This window comes from Calonectris borealis, chromosome 6 (genome assembly GCF_964195595.1).
Source record: "Calonectris borealis chromosome 6, bCalBor7.hap1.2, whole genome shotgun sequence".
Classification (NCBI taxonomy): Eukaryota; Metazoa; Chordata; class Aves; order Procellariiformes; family Procellariidae; genus Calonectris; species Calonectris borealis.
In genome coordinates, this window is record NC_134317.1 from 44,190,737 (window position 1) to 44,205,876 (window position 15,140).

General features: G+C 45.7%; 2 protein-coding genes across 2 annotated transcripts; both read left to right on the forward strand.

Annotated features, from left to right (window-relative positions):
- Positions 1–32: 32 nt before the first annotated feature.
- On the forward strand, positions 33–14,751 carry YBEY (ybeY metalloendoribonuclease). Its single transcript, XM_075153840.1, has 11 exons — positions 33–404; positions 803–871; positions 1,130–1,463; positions 2,261–2,511; positions 3,582–3,726; positions 4,072–4,182; positions 8,531–8,597; positions 11,973–12,098; positions 12,674–12,854; positions 13,721–13,844; positions 14,126–14,751. Exons 1-3 carry the CDS (start codon positions 66–68, stop codon positions 1,214–1,216), a joined length of 495 nt encoding a protein of 164 aa, XP_075009941.1. The 5' UTR covers positions 33–65; the 3' UTR covers positions 1,217–1,463; positions 2,261–2,511; positions 3,582–3,726; positions 4,072–4,182; positions 8,531–8,597; positions 11,973–12,098; positions 12,674–12,854; positions 13,721–13,844; positions 14,126–14,751.
- Positions 1,312–14,751, forward strand: POFUT2 (protein O-fucosyltransferase 2). Its single transcript, XM_075153839.1, has 9 exons — positions 1,312–1,463; positions 2,261–2,511; positions 3,582–3,726; positions 4,072–4,182; positions 8,531–8,597; positions 11,973–12,098; positions 12,674–12,854; positions 13,721–13,844; positions 14,126–14,751. The coding sequence occupies exons 1-9, from the start codon at positions 1,312–1,314 to the stop codon at positions 14,277–14,279; spliced, it is 1,311 nt and encodes a 436-aa protein (XP_075009940.1). The 3' UTR covers positions 14,280–14,751.
- Positions 14,752–15,140: the final 389 nt, after the last annotated feature.

Below are 15,140 nucleotides of genomic sequence, written 5' to 3' on the forward strand. Positions count from 1 at the left end.
GGCGCAGCCGGGGCGGGAAGGGTAGGCGGGGTCCCGCAGCCGCCGCTGCCGCGGGCGCCGCCATCATGAGCGTGGTGCTGCGGAACGCCCAGCGGGCCGTGCCGGTGCGCCGCGCCCCGCTCCGCCACGCCGTGTGCGCCCTGCGGGCCGCCCTGGGCGCCTCCCGCTTCGACGTGGGGCTGGTCTGCGCTGGCAACGGGTTGATGCGGCGTCTCAACGGCGCGTACCGGCAGCGCCCGGAGCCCACCGACGTCCTTTCCTTCCCCTTCCACCGGGTGGCGGCGGGGGAGCTGCCGCGGCCGCGCTGCCGAGACGAGTACAACTTGGGGGACATCTTCCTGGGGGTGGAGTACATCCACCAGCAGTGCCGCGCCAGCGGGGAGGACTTCGACAGCGTCCTGGCGGTGAGCCCGGCCGCGGGCAGCGGTCCCCCTGATCCTACGTTGCAGGGAAGGACAGCTGCGGGGTTTTCCCCGGGGAGAGGGTAGCAGCTGCCGCTTTCCTAGCCCGGCCGGGCTAAACAAGGAGGCGATGATCTTACAGCTTACTCTAAAAGTTTAGCTCTGTGTTTGAAAGCTTATTTAACTGGTGAGTGCGGACGCTACCCGATCGTTGTCGTTTTGCGTGCAGCGTACCAGCTCTTCCCTGCAAGTTCTGGTAAAACGGCAAATGACCTGGTACGGGGTGTGCCCTGGTTCACCCCTCGTACCCCGGTTCGTGCGTGGCTGGTGCCAGGGCTGTCTGCGCAGGCGTTGGGGTTAAGTTTGTAATATGTGTGGTTCGTTCTTGCCTCTTTGCACAGGTGACGGCAGCCCACGGACTGTGCCATTTGCTTGGCTACCAGCACAACACAAAACCCGAGTGGGAACAGGTACGGCGATGCCCTGGAGCTGGGCAAGGTGTGCGGTGTCCAGCCCGTGTCAGGTCGCCCCCGGGTGGAAAGCATCCCCCTGTCTCGCACCCCCGTGGCAGGGAATCTGCGGGTCCGGCCCGCCGGGCGGGCGGCTCTGCTGAGCTGTGGCTCGCCTCGATGCCGGCGTCGTGGCCGCGGAGACGCCGCTAGCCCAGCCGCGGAGCACGGTGCCGGCGGCGCTGACCGTGACGTCTCTCCTGCGCCCTCCTCCCGCAGATGTACCAGAAGGAGGTGGAGATCCTGGAGGAGCTGAACCGGCTCACCGGCGCCAGCCTCCGGCCCCTGACCGCGGACCTCTTCTGAGGGAGCCGCGCCAGGGACTCAGCCGCGGCTTCCCGCCCGCGCACCGAGGGGCCGGGCCACCGCCGGGGCCGCCCCGGACGTGCCGCGGCGCGGGCATGGCGGCGCAAGGCCCCGGCTACCGCCTCCTGCCGCCGCTGCTGCCGCTGCTACTGGGCCTGGCAGCGCTCGCCCAGCCGCCGCCCGCTGCTCTCCGCGCCGGCCACGCCGCCTCCTCGCTACCCGCCGCTGCTGCTGCGCCGCGCACCAGGTGAGGAGCGGCCCCCCACCCCCGACACCTTGGGCCCCGGCAGGGCCATGCCTGGGCGGCACCACCCCCCCACCGGCCTCAGCGCGGGCCCGCTCGCCGCAGGCCAGTCCTGCCTGCCAGGGTCAGCCCCTGCCGCCCCCGGGACCCTCCACTCATCGCAGCGTCCTGCGTGGTGTCCCTAGGGGACACGGCAGGTCCCCCCGCACAGGTGATGTTCCATGTCTCTGAGCCGTCGGCTGGTGGGCCCGTAAAGGTCCTCCTTCACCTGCTGGTGCTGTCTGCGTCATTTCTGGAAGGTGCCCCTGTCGCAGCTGTCTGGGGGCTTTCCTACTCTGAACGTGGTCTGGGGACCCCCGCCCATCTGCCCGGCGGCGGGTGCGCCCTTTTCCCCTGTCCCTCCTGAACCTGTCCTCCAGCCTTCATATTCAACTCACAGGAATTAGCCCAAGGAATGTGCCAGTTGTTTCATCATTCTCATCACACATCACGTTACCCTTAGGACGTGCAAGACATTCGAGGGGTTCACTCCGCGGCCCCCCACATCCCACCCTGCAGCAGGAAAGGCTCGTGTCATGTGCGACCTTGATGATGTCCCATGAAGAGACCCCTGTGACCCCCCGCAGCAGCATGCACTGCTCTACCTTCCCTTCTTCATCCCCTTCCATCTTCTGAATACCGCAAACTCATGAAAGAAGTTTCCCTCCCAATAGTGTTGCGTCACATGATTGTGGGGTAAAAAAAAAATGTGTAAAAGGTTTAAACTCCCTGAAGTGATTATGTTGCTGTGTTTTCCACAGATACCTTTTGTATGATGTAAATCCTCCTGAAGGGTTCAACCTTCGCAGAGATGTCTATATTCGCATTGCTTCCCTTTTAAAGACCTTGCTGAAAAGTGAAAACTGGGTGTTAGTTCTGCCTCCCTGGGGACGTCTTTATCACTGGCAGAGCCCCGACATCCTTCAGGTCCGGATCCCTTGGTCCGAGTTCTTCGATCTCCCAAGCCTCAACAGGAACATCCCTGTCATCGAATATGAGCAGTTCCTTGCAGGTAGAGTACAGAATCATACAATCTGCAATTGACTAAGTATTTGAAGTGGTTTCTTCACAGGTTTGTCCTTATATGTGAAATAAAAAAAGTTAAAGGTGGTGAGAGGAGGGATGGGAAAGAATTGTGCTGAGTAACAAACCACTAGGATGAAATAATCCAATTATTTGGCAGCTCATTTGATGTAGCACTGTCAGCCCCTCGACTTCCTCGGCCCCTCGGCAGAAAAGACAGTAAAAGGTTAAAGTCATAGATACTTCTGCATAATTTTGGCCATAGTAACAACTCTGTAAGGAGAGAGAGGCAGGCTGCAGCTCTCTGTCGAAATACAGACAAGCCACTTTTTTCTGGAGGTGGTTGGGCAGTAAAAGCTGTAGAGCGGGTTCTTCAGTGAACTTGCTTTTTCATCATCGATGCTGCACATATTCAAAATACTTATCCCCTGCGTTTTGTGTACTAAATGGTATATAAGCAAAAGGCTTTCCCTAAGAATATGGAAACTGTGAAGTTGGTTCCTTTAGGATTTAATGCCATGTTGAGCTAATCACCAAATGCCAAAATCTGCAGCAGTGTCACAGACTCTTTAAGCAAAGGAAATAAAGGCCACCAAATGTCACACCTCTGCAAAGAGCTCTGAAGGGATTGTTGTCCCCTACCTTTCAGGAAAAAGCATTTAGAAACTCTGAAATTTAGGGGAAGAAAGGCTTGTACTCATCATTTTCTTGGAGGCTCTCTTCCCATAGCAGCTACCTAGAGCATTGAAAACCTCTGTGCTTCATGGTGTGTTTTACCCAGCTTTTAAATTCACATTTCCATAGCAATTCAGTTCTGTTTGGCACATGAAATCACGCATTAGCTGGGTGGGAGTAGCAGGTTGTCACGTCCCCTGACCCATTTAGCTTTTCTGGCTCACACAGAACTTCCTTTCCTTTTTTATAGGGAAAACAGGGAAGAGAGAGAGTAGTGTAATATTAGCATTTCTAGCACATTTTTTAACTGCAAGTAATGCTAGCTCATACCTTTATCGTGTGTTTTTTCATGCTCACAAATGCTTTGCTTTGCCTTCTGCTCAGAGTCAGGTGGGCCCTTTATTGAACAGATTTATGTTCTACAAGGCTACGCAGAAGGATGGAAAGAAGGAACATGGGAAGAAAAAATAGATGAAAGGCCATGCATTGATCAGCTTATGTACTCCAAAGACAAACATGAGTACTACAGGTAACATCTAGCAGTCCTTTCGGTCGTCTTTTTAGTTGTATTCAGTGAGACATTTGCCTACTCTAACAGAACAGACTTGTGCCATTATTGCAGTGTTGTCTTGAATCTCTGGATGCTTGGGGTTCACTTTGTTTTTAAAACCCCATCAATAATAAAATGTTATATTAGTAATAGAAGATCTAATTTTAGAAAGTTGTTGTTTCACACAAAAACAGTATAAAGGAGCTGGCTGGTTTATTTACATTATATATCATCTTTCTAGGGTGTACTGTTTATTTGTTTCATTATATATGGCATTAATTTAAAATACAAACCTGTGAACCAATACTTTGTGTTCCGTTTCAGGGGATGGTTCTGGGGTTACGAGGAAACGCGGGGCCTAAATCTCTCTTGTTTGTCTGTCCAAGGATCTGCCTCTATTGTGGCTCCCATCCTTTTGAAGAACACTTCAGCACAGTGAGTTGCCTTGTATTACTATTTATTGTTGTATTGTGGGCCCACAAACCCATTGCCAGGTGGGAAGAGCAGGGGGAACTTACAGACTATGTCCCACTGTTGTGGTACTTCATCATTGAGTTATTGTAATCATAATTAAAATCATTACAAAAGTAATTTACACTGTAAGAAACACCTAACTGTAAGTTAGGTTAAATGCTGCAGTGCTAAAACCTAAGAGGAAATATCCTTGAGCTCCTTCATATTCTCTCTCAGGTAGCTAAATGTCCTTGCCACCCTGTGTTTGCCTTTCCTTCCTTTACCCTTTGATGCTGGGTCAAGAGGGAACAAACAGAGTGGAATCAGTGTTTTCCCAAGCCCGCGTCTCGGATCACGAGGTGCAGTGCCTGGTCTCCTGTGACGTCCATCCTCAATAGTGTGAGCTGGGTTTAGGAAAGCAAGCAGCATGTTTCATCTTTCTGCTCTGAGATGCCAGTAGGATGATCAGAGGAGAGGAAAGCTCTTATATAAGAGATGGAGCACGTTTACATTATCCCAGTAGCAAAGTATTTCCAGTTAGCTGTGACCCTGTAACAACTGAAGATATCGTAGCAAAGCAAAAGCTACTGGGGTATAGGGGAGAACAGGAAGAGGAAATAATCACTGTCTATGAATACATCGGGGGAATAAATCCATAGCAGAAACATAAACCATGTAAGCTGAAGTGCAGTTTTGCCATGAGAGCAAAAACGTCCAAAAATTTGACATCAATACGATTTAATTGGAAATGAGATGAAGGTTTCCCTAAGCAGAGCAGTGGGGATCTGTAGTATCTCCCGCAGGGAGCAGAGGAAGCAACATCCTGCTTTTTAACAGGAATGTGTTCTATTTGTAGGAGTTAACCATAATCTTTGCCAGTGACAGCAGAAAACTGGATTAAGTAAGCCATAGAGGTCTCCATGTTTAGCCCTACAGTTAACTCTTCCATGGCAACTGTCACAGCTCTGGTGATGAGGAAGATCAAGAGAAAAATTAGGAGTGGTGCCCAAGTATTCCTAACATGCAGAGAAGGTACCTTATCCATAAGGTCACATTTCTCAATGAGACACCAGTAGGGAGAAGTACCAACATAACAGCAATGTAGGGGCAGCTACACTGATTCATGTCAAAACTAGTGGTTCATGTTAAAGTCGGTCTAGTTTAATGTGTGAAATCCAAGAGTCGCTAAAATCAGATGTCTGGGGAAAAGTGTAAGAGCTGGGCAAGTGTGTGTAATGCCTCCCCTGAGTCCTGTCACATCCTTCAGATTTGTGGTTGTAGGGACCTTCTGAGCCAAAAGTGATCTTCCTGTCTTTTATATCCTTCAGTAAGTCCATGGATCTGTGCAAGCTTCCCTTTGAACCCCCAAGCACACTGTTAGCATCCACAAAATCTTGGAACAAGACCTAAAGGTTTTGCACCTTAACTGTGCATCCTATGAAAACCCACCTCCTTTTGTAACTCCTACCTGCAAGCTTCATCTAATGTCCCCTAGTTCATGTAGTGGAAGAGACAGTGAACAAACAGCTCTTCCATATTCACCTCCACACCATGCATGATTTTACTTCTTTCTTATCATATTCCCCCTCAGTTGCCTCCTCTGCAGCGTGAAGAGTCCTGGCTTCATTAGTTGTTCTTTGTGTGAAAGCCATTCCATGCCTTTGGTCATCCTCGCTGCCATTCTCTGAACCTTCACAGTTCAACTGGATCCTGCACGCTGAGTGCGGGTAAACCCATTATGTAGTGGTATAATGACATGCTCTGTTTTTCTGGTAATTCCTAATATATAAGTTCCCTTTTTTGACCTCTGATGAGTGTTGCCTTGACATTTTCATCAAACTGTGCTCATTCCTGAGCATCAAGCCCTTTAGTTAACAGATGAAGCCAGTATTTTTTTTTTTTACTAGATGCACATTAGATTTCATCTACCCCTTTATTGGCCAGTCATCAAACTTCTCTAATTCTTCACACTTGGCCTTTGTCTTTGCTGCTCTGAGTAATTTAAAATGGTCGACAACCTGTGTCACCCCAAAGTTCACGCCCTTTTGTAGGTTTAGGAATATGGTGAAAAGCTTGTGACCTCCCTCTACAATGAGAACTGGACATTTATCCCTGTCTTTAAACTTTTCTTAAATCCGTGCAAGGACCTTCCCTCTGTGCTGTTGCTGTTAAATTTTCTTAAAAGCGTGTGACAAAGGCTGTCAGCAAATCCTGGTAGGCAATGTCAATGAGATTTCCCTTACCCGCATGTGTGCTTATGTCTTCAGACTACTCTGATTGTTCAGAGTTCAGAGCTCCGTGTTGATACTTCTCCAGTTTACTTTAGGTATCCATTAATTCTGTTTTTTGTAATAGTCGCTATTAAATTGTCCAGTACTGGCATCAGGTTTACCACTGTGTTGCATCCCAGACCTCCCCAAGTGCATTTTTAGAAAATTGACTTCACATTTGCTGTGTTGCAGTTTTAAGTGAGAAGTTGCATGCCAGAATTAGTGGGGCAGCTGCTTCTTCCTTGAGTTCCTTGACAACTGTTGGGTGAATACTGGCTGGTGTTGGCCATTTGTTGGTTCATTTTGTGTAGCTGTTCCATTGCTGCACACTTCCTATGGACATTTTGGTTTGAGACACGTTCCCTGATGAGTTTCCCTGTAAAAAGTAGTTATGGCATGTGAATCTTCCCAGCTCCTCCACCTAGCGCACAGCTATGAAAAATCACATTAGCTGTTTCTGTCATGATGTTACGGTCTCTAAGTGCTTGTTAAGCCTTTAATTTCCTTTTTCTTTGTATTAAAATGAAGATTTGCAATTAGATTGAAGGCCTTTATTTCTTGTTGCTCAAATTCTTTTTTGACATTCTTTATTGACTTTTTCTGTTTAACTTAATGGAGTTTATGAGCCTTTCTGTTTTCTTCACTTGGACACTACTGCATTTTTGCATAGTCCCCTTTTTGAAACTGAATGCAACTGTGATAACTTTCCTTTGGCCATTGTTGATCCAGTAGGATGTTGAAGATGAGTGCGTTTATGGCCACTGTCACAGGGTAGCTCTTCCACTGTGAGATTTTGATCCGCGTCTTGCTGCTGCTGAAGACTATGTCAGGAGCTACTCCCAGCCCAGTTAGTTCATGGAACTGTCTTTGACAGTATCTCAAACTGCAGTTGCCTAGTCATGTCCTGCTATGACGCTTGCCCAGCCTACCTGGGGATAGTTGAAATCTCCAATGGCTGTGGTGACTTGTGCACCGTAGCCTCTCTGATCTCTCATATTGCCCTTTTGGCCAGACAGTCAGTTGTGTGGTCCTAGTACTGTATTATTACTCTTCAGGTATGGTCACTTATAGGAATCTTCCTGATACATTTAGATTATTAATCAGATTCACCTCCAAGCTTCCTGTTAAATGCAGTGCTGCTTCTCCACCAGCACAGTCTGCTCTGTTTTCCAGATTATTTGTAGCCTGATGTGCAAGTGTCCAGCTGATTATCAGCAGTGATAATCTAAAGTCGATTGGTTATTTGCTTCTTCTCATTTTCGTAGAAGAAGGTCCAAATAATGACTTTGACCCCCTTCAGCAGAAGCATTTCTCTGTGTGTTTGCTCATATTCAGTGTGCTCAGAGCACAAACTAAGCCTACATCCCCTATGCTCTTGGATACTCAAAACTCTCAAAATCTCTTCTGTTCTTAGAAGTTGGATTGTGCAGTTTTGTTTCCAGTACATAATCTTGAACTGTGTGTATTTATGAAAAGCACAGACTGTTTTCATGTTAGTGAAAATTTTTCATCTTAAAATTTGTGCTTAGTTGCTAACACATGTTTTTGTAGTGTCGATGTGTTCTTTGATCTGTTGTTTTACTGTAGGACATTTTATTCCACATGTGGAAAACACCTTCTCTGGTTTTGCTTTTGTGAGCATGACTCCTGTTTCTTCCAAGAGGCTCTCACGAGCTCCAAGGCTGAGCATCATCTCGTAGGTCGCTTCTCTCTTTGGATCACTCTCCCTGTTGGCAATCTTACTTCTCCAGCAGCAACTACTGTGAGGACTACGTGAGGGATTGTTAACGCTTGTTTGTGTTTAACTGTCAGAATTAAGAGGACCATTTATTAAGGAAGAGGGCAGGAACATGCAATGGGATAGTTCCCTTCTCTCCCCAGCGGGCTATGGGTCACAATTTGCTTTATGCAGAACAGATTGGCAGCCTACCCCTCATTCCCCGTGCTCCCTTTGCAAATAGATCATAGTCTGTGCTTTATCCTAGCAACTGTATAAAGAAACATCGTAATGTAAATTCTATTCCTAAGGGAACTGCACTCAGTTTTACAATTTTTAATAGGTCAGTGATGTTAGACAGAGCTGAAAACCTTCTTCATGACCACTACGGAGGGAAAGATTATTGGAATGTGAGTATTTTCCAGTTAGCTTCTCTAGACTTTCTACTTGGTTCTGATAAAAATTCAATAACAGATACGTGCTTCAGTTTTGCCTCGGGTTTCTTTTCTTGAAAGTAACTTGTGTCTTATGTTTCAGCAGTGTATGCTAAAGATGGTCTTCAGGCTGCTGTGGATTAATGTAATGCAGGAATTTGTCCTGGTGTCTTGTCCCCAAAGACTCAGTGCTGCAGGGCGTGGCATTTAGAAGGACCTCCCCTATGCAACACATCTGCAATCAGAAGGGAGCTGCCTTTGTGCAGTTTCTTGTCTAGTCAGCCTCAAGATTAGACTTTTGAAAAGAATTCCTGAAAGTGCTCAATATTGTCCTAACTGTCTCCCCATTGGCTTCAGTGGCAAAATTCCCATGAGTTTCAAGGTAACGCTGAGCACTTTGGGAGACCCCACCCAAGGGCCTATGGTAAAATAATTCCTATAGGAACAGTTTTAAGACAAAGTTAAGGGTTCAGCCACAGGAAAACGGATCACGATATGGAGTGCTTGATATAATTAAAATTTCTGAGAGAAAGTGACTCTGGTGATATTATGAAACAAGTTACATAGACTTCAGTCTTGTAAGATATAAACATCTGGCTATTCACTTGGTATATGGCATATTTTTCAGAAATGGACCAAACAGTAGTTTGCTAACTATGAATTTTTCATTGAGAGTGACTTTCCAAATGGAGGAATGCAACCCACGTATCATTTCTGAGTCTGACTTGTAGTCCTGTAAAAGCAGACATGAAATCCATGTAAAACATTGTCTCAACAATTTGAACTTGTCTCAAAATTATTTAAAACTTTCTGGAAAATATTCTTTTTTCTTTTATTTCAGTTTTAACTACCTGCATGATTTTTGGTTGTTGTTTTTTTCTTAATAACTCTCTGGATAACAGCTGGAGTTCTTTATAAATCTTGCTACAGATGCCGTCTTGTCTCAAAGAAGTTTTTGAATTGTAACAAGCCAGCTTCTCTTTGCAATCAACCTTTGCACCAGGTCTTTGGTGTCCAAAAATATTTGAATTTAATATTTAGCTGTATTGCTCTCACAGTTGTCACCATTTTTGTCTAGGCTTCTCTACCACTGCAAGCTGAAAGATATTGTTTGGGGATTCTTAATGGTTGAATGACTACAGAGCAGGAAAGAGCTCCCAAAATGGCTTAGGAGCAACTGTTAAATCACTTGAAGAGCATCAGTGTAGCAGGTAGACCACATGAGCGCTTTACCGTGGAAGCAGAAAGTTCTCTAAGGACAAGTCTAAAAAAGCCAGCAGTTTTGCATTTGGTTTCATCATTTTGGCGGTACGATTTCAAAGAATTAGAGGATCTGTACCATTAATTCAATTCATGTACATGAAAGGGAGCATAACCAACAATGATTTTGTTTGTTTGCTTGTTTGTTTGTTTTCCCAAACTTAGAATCACAGAAAAAATTAGGTAGGGGGGTGTCTCGGCAGCCCTGCCTCGAGATTTGCACTCCAGAACTTGATCTGGTGGTTTAGGGCTGTGTCCAGCTGAAAGTGGAAAGTCCCCGCAGATGGAGATCCGCCACCTCTCTGGGGCCTGTCCCACGGCTGTGCCACTCTTGTGGGCAAGAGGTTTTGCCTGATATCCAAACAGGAGTTGCCTTGCTGCAGCTTGGGCCCAGGGCCTTTTGTCTTTTTCCATGCACCTCTGAGAAGTGTCTCTCCCTTCTCTGTTTGTTTCTTTGCAGACAGAAAGGAAGAAGAAGCAAAACTTGGAGGTAGTTGGAAAGGGTGGCAATGTCGCACATGCACATTTGAAACATACTTTAAATAAGAGGATAACCACATAGAGAAAGCATCCACTTTAGAAAGTATAACAGTGGAGATTCACACATTCATCTGTTTTCTCTTTTACATACTCTGTTGCAAAATAAGTGTTCATCCAGAACAGCTGCTGTCAGAGGAGTGCTTTGCACCCAGGAAAAACTTGGCACAGCATGCTGCGTGGGTGCCAAACGTGACATGGCAGTCGCGCAATCCGTCAGGATGAAGTTCAGAGGCGTTTGACACAAGCATAGCATTCAAAGATGTTTATTGTCCTCCCCAGTGCACTGCACTGCCCTGCCATGGGTTGCGTACACATGTTTGCTGCCTCTTGAGCATACCATGGTCATCACATCTTGGGTAATGTACCCAATGACTCGACGCGACAGGATCGTATTGTGTTGACATGTTACAAAAAGGAAGGAAAATGTCTCTCTCTGAACTGTGCAGTGCGAGCGTTCTGCAGCAGACAGTGTGTACATCCTCCCTTAATATAAATGTTTTGCTGAAGGATTTGGGATGGGATTAGAAAGCCAGTGCTGATCTCTTTAAAGATGCTAGAAGCGCAAGCTTTGTACTTCCATTAAATATTTAGAGGGGCGTGGATCTCCATCACCAGTGTGATGGATCTTACAGAAGACTAAATTGTTCTGTGTCTTATTGAATGATATGGAGGAGGAACCAGTTCAACCACAGCAAGTTTGGCATATGGAGAAATAGCTGCTCTGGGAAAAGGTGAAAAAAGGCTGCCTCTTTGCTAGAGCAAGGCAAAGGCACGATCGGTGTGGCTGTGTCTTGGAGTACCAGTAGTGCTCTGCCTGGCTTCTCTGCTGTGTAGTGAACTCTGTCCACTGTGGGCTTCGCCATGCTGAGAGAAAAAAGGCTGTTGGAAATTGGAGAGAAGTGTTTTCGTTGTACCTTCTTTGGTGCCCATCAGACAGACTACAGACTTACATAAAATTAAGAATTAGACCAAATTGGCAGGTGTCCTTTGCAAACGGTGTTACGTCACGTGGGATTTCCTTAGTTCTGTTGTGTGTGCCTGTAATAAGAAGGCCATGTGTGACTGTGTGCAGTGGTAACTGCATCACAGAATCTTTGAAAGAGGCTATTATCCACAGGTGAAGGAAATAATTCCTTCTTCGTCACTTTTCCACTGAATTTGATAGGAGTGTCTGTGGCTAGACGCATGATTTTTTTAAGCAGGTTTTATTCTTGCGCTAAAGTCTTCGCCCAGCTTTTGTTTCCAAAGGTGAGGTATATTGCTAGAGTGTTTAATTTGGTATACTATGTGTTCTGTTGTGTAAATAACTAGAGTCTACTCCGTACACCTATGTATTGCAGGATCAGACGAGTATGCTGGTTATAAATGTGGTTATGATTAGGATTAAACAGTTAAAGCTCAGATGAAATGTTAGGAATTGTTGCTTGTAGTGCTGCATGGATGTATCAGAAGTAACTGCATCCTGGAAGCTCTGTGTATGTGAAGCTCTCTCCATTTAGTCATTTTTAGCTCTCCCTTTTTCTGACTCGGCATCTGCTCTTATTCCAACAGACCCGTCGGAGCATGGTGTTTGCTAAACACCTTCGTGTAGTGGGAGACGAGTTTAGAAACAAGTATCTTCAATCCACGGATGAGGCAGACAGGACTCATTACAAGGAGGACTGGACACAGATGAAAGTAAAATCGTAACAATCTGTTTCCCATAGCAAATGTAATAATTTTATTTATTTATTTATTTGTGAACTCCTGGCTGTACACTGCAGGGAATATTGGAAGATCCATGTGAATCTACCTCTCCCTGCTCAGATCGAGGTGGACATGCGTGTTCCTACTGTACCCTCTTCTCCCTGTGTGACATGAGTTAACGGAGTCTATTGAGATATGGCTGACTGGTTCTGGGTACTAGATTTGTTACCCTCGTTTCACTAAAGGAAACTTGTATTTCTTCTTGTATTCAGCATCATCTGTGGGTATAAAGTTCAGCTGCAAACTGCCAGTTGTGAATTTGGTCAAGGAGAGCAATTTTTGCTTACGAAGGTTTCACACTCTAGTTTCTCTTTTATGATGCAGGCCACCCAAGATCAAAACGTTGCAATAAGTGTCCCAAAATACTGCCAATCTGTACCTTAAAATTACTTTCTGCAGCTAGAGTAATTCCATGCCTTATCCAGAGATCATGCATTCAGGCCTTTTCAGTGTGAACGAATCGTGGTGCTCTCAAGTTTTAAAGTTTATTGATCTTTCTCTCTTAGGTTAAGATGGGCACAGCTCTAGGTGGTCCATACCTTGGGGTTCATCTCAGAAGGAAAGACTTCATTTGGGGTCACAGAGAAGATGTCCCTTCCCTGCAAGGAGCAGTAAAGAAAATCCGCAGCCTCTTGGAGATGCATAAGCTTGAAAAAGTTTTTGTAGCCACTGATGCTGTCGAGGAGGGTAGGCATATTATAGTCAGTTTAGGATTGATAACTTTTGACAGTGCGTGCAGCAATTACCACTTTGCTTTTATAAATGACTGAAAGTTCATGTGCCTCCATTATTGAGTAGGGAATTGAACAAGGTTGGGCATTTGTTTCCTTCCAGCTTGAATTGTTGGTATCAAATCACTCATTTAGTATTTCCCATAGGAGGTTTGACGGTCTTTACAATGGGAAATTGGGAATTGAATTTGCCTGTTCCTCCTGCTCTTTCTTCCATTCCACCTTTTTTCTTAGCATTTCAGAGACTCTCGGACATGCTGGTGGGAAGGGCCCTCTGAAGTCTGCCACCCGACCTTCCCCTTGGCTGCCCCAATGCCAGACTGGTGTGGACCTGGCTGTGTGTGGCCAAACCTTAGAAACTCTGAAGGGTGGGGTTCCCCCCCCAGGCCTTATCCCAGGGTTGCATCTCCCACCCGGTAGTATCTAGGGATCTGTTTCAATGCGTGATGTTAGAATAACCTTGCAGGGCATGGCGTCTGCGATGACTAATCTAAGTTTGCTGTCAAGAAAGGCCTCTTGGTACGCCTACCCGGTAGGATTAGAGCGCGAGGCTAGTGGTAGCGTCTGTTCTACCCCTTGCAGGCTTCCCCACGCCCTGAGAATTGCCCCCTTGGCACCGCGTCTCTGCCCCACTGGCCCCCCCGCCCCCGCCGCCTACAATACTCTGACGTTTGCAAACATGTTGTAAAATTTGTAGGTAGATTTTGGTTTCACTTGCTTCGTAACTGTTCACCCCAGGTTTCCTTAAACACTTACACTTTATGACAGCAGCAAGTTGCTCTTTATAACGTAAAGATAAATTTGCATCTTTCCCTTTTTCAGAGATTGAATTGCTCAAGAAACTGCTGCCTGAGATGGTGAGGTTTGAACCCTCTTGGGAGGAGCTGGAACTCTACAAAGATGGGGGTTTGGCCGTGATTGACCAGTGGATCTGCGCACATGCAAGGTAGCGAATTTGACTTTTCTTTAAGGAGCCAAATCTTACTGTCACAAAACTGAATACTGTTTTTGACCCAGATGTAGTTGTTTACAAATCATATATGACATGATATTATATAATTGATATATATAATAGATGTATAATAGTTATATTGTGTATATATAATATATATGATAATTTCATTATCGTATCATTTCAATGAACATTAAAGTTCATTAGACTGAAATCAATTACTTGCATTTTAAAAACTGGCCCCTTTCACAAACCCATTCTGATTTTTTTCACAGGTATTTTATAGGCACCTCAGTTTCAACATTTTCCTTCCGGATCCATGAGGAAAGGGAGATCTTGGGATTTGATCCAAAAACAACTTACAACCGATTTTGTGGTGAAAAAGAGAAAAACTGTGAGCAGCCAACTCACTGGAAAATTGTGTACTAAAATACAGAGAAATCCAAGACTTCAATACTAGTGAGCTCAAAAGAGCAAGGAAAAACTATGGGGAAATACCTTCCTTTGACCACACTACAGCTCCGTCCTCTACACTCTTCTCAGTGTTCACTTGACAGTTGGGTGTTGAAGTACAAGCAATATTCATCTTCTTAGTCAGGCATTGATGGGAGCAAGAAAAATACAGTCATCCTGGGATCCAGTTCTCAGCGTAGCTAGGATTAGAGGACAATACCAGATACTGCAATTGAGACTTGAAAGGCAAAACTCTGTCCTGAAACTTGAGTCGCAAACGAAGTAAGTTGTGGCTTTCTTTGGAGTTCTGAGGAAGAAGAGAAACAGTTTTAACTTTTGTAAATGTAACACAGCTGTGGTCTGTACTGCATTTCTGTCTTTATTTTTTTTTCTGTTCAATGTTTGCCTCTCTGATCGCAAAAAATACATCTTGGTTTTGCAACTTGCACTACGTGAGCTGCAGATTGTGTGTAAACTCTGCCATTCCTTGGGGAAATCTTCCCTTTTCAAATAGTAATTTGTGAACATTCAAATTGTCTGATCCAATCAGTGCTCGATAAAAGAAGAGGAGGTGGTATTTCTACCTGAACACCAACTGCTTCTAATAGCAGTCTCAGTGGGTCTGTGCTGAGAGGGGCACAAAGATGGGGCTCGTGGGGTGGTAAAAGAAAGGTTATGTTTCTTTTTATGTTTTACCTTCACAGAGGAAACTTTTTTTTCCCCCATTGTCCTCCCAAAGGCCTGTTCAGTTGGACTGATGCAAAAGTCAGCGCCCTTTTGGGATCACCCAGTCATTCAGTTCAGTGACAGTGGTGCTTTGCTAGGGAGCATGGTAAA

Excerpts from the sequence above, each read along its gene's own strand:
- POFUT2 (XM_075153839.1), top strand. The coding sequence starts at position 1,312 with ATGGCGGCGCAAGGCCCCGGCTACCGCCTCCTGCCGCCGCTGCTGCCG. Across the intron at positions 1,464-2,260 it reads GCTGCTGCGCCGCGCACCAG|ATACCTTTTGTATGATGTAA; the intron begins GTGAGGAGCGGC and ends TGTTTTCCACAG. Across the intron at positions 12,855-13,720 it reads CACTGATGCTGTCGAGGAGG|AGATTGAATTGCTCAAGAAA; the intron begins GTAGGCATATTA and ends TCCCTTTTTCAG.
- YBEY (XM_075153840.1), top strand. The coding sequence starts at position 66 with ATGAGCGTGGTGCTGCGGAACGCCCAGCGGGCCGTGCCGGTGCGCCGC. Across the intron at positions 405-802 it reads ACTTCGACAGCGTCCTGGCG|GTGACGGCAGCCCACGGACT; the intron begins GTGAGCCCGGCC and ends CTCTTTGCACAG. Across the intron at positions 872-1,129 it reads CAAAACCCGAGTGGGAACAG|ATGTACCAGAAGGAGGTGGA; the intron begins GTACGGCGATGC and ends CTCCTCCCGCAG.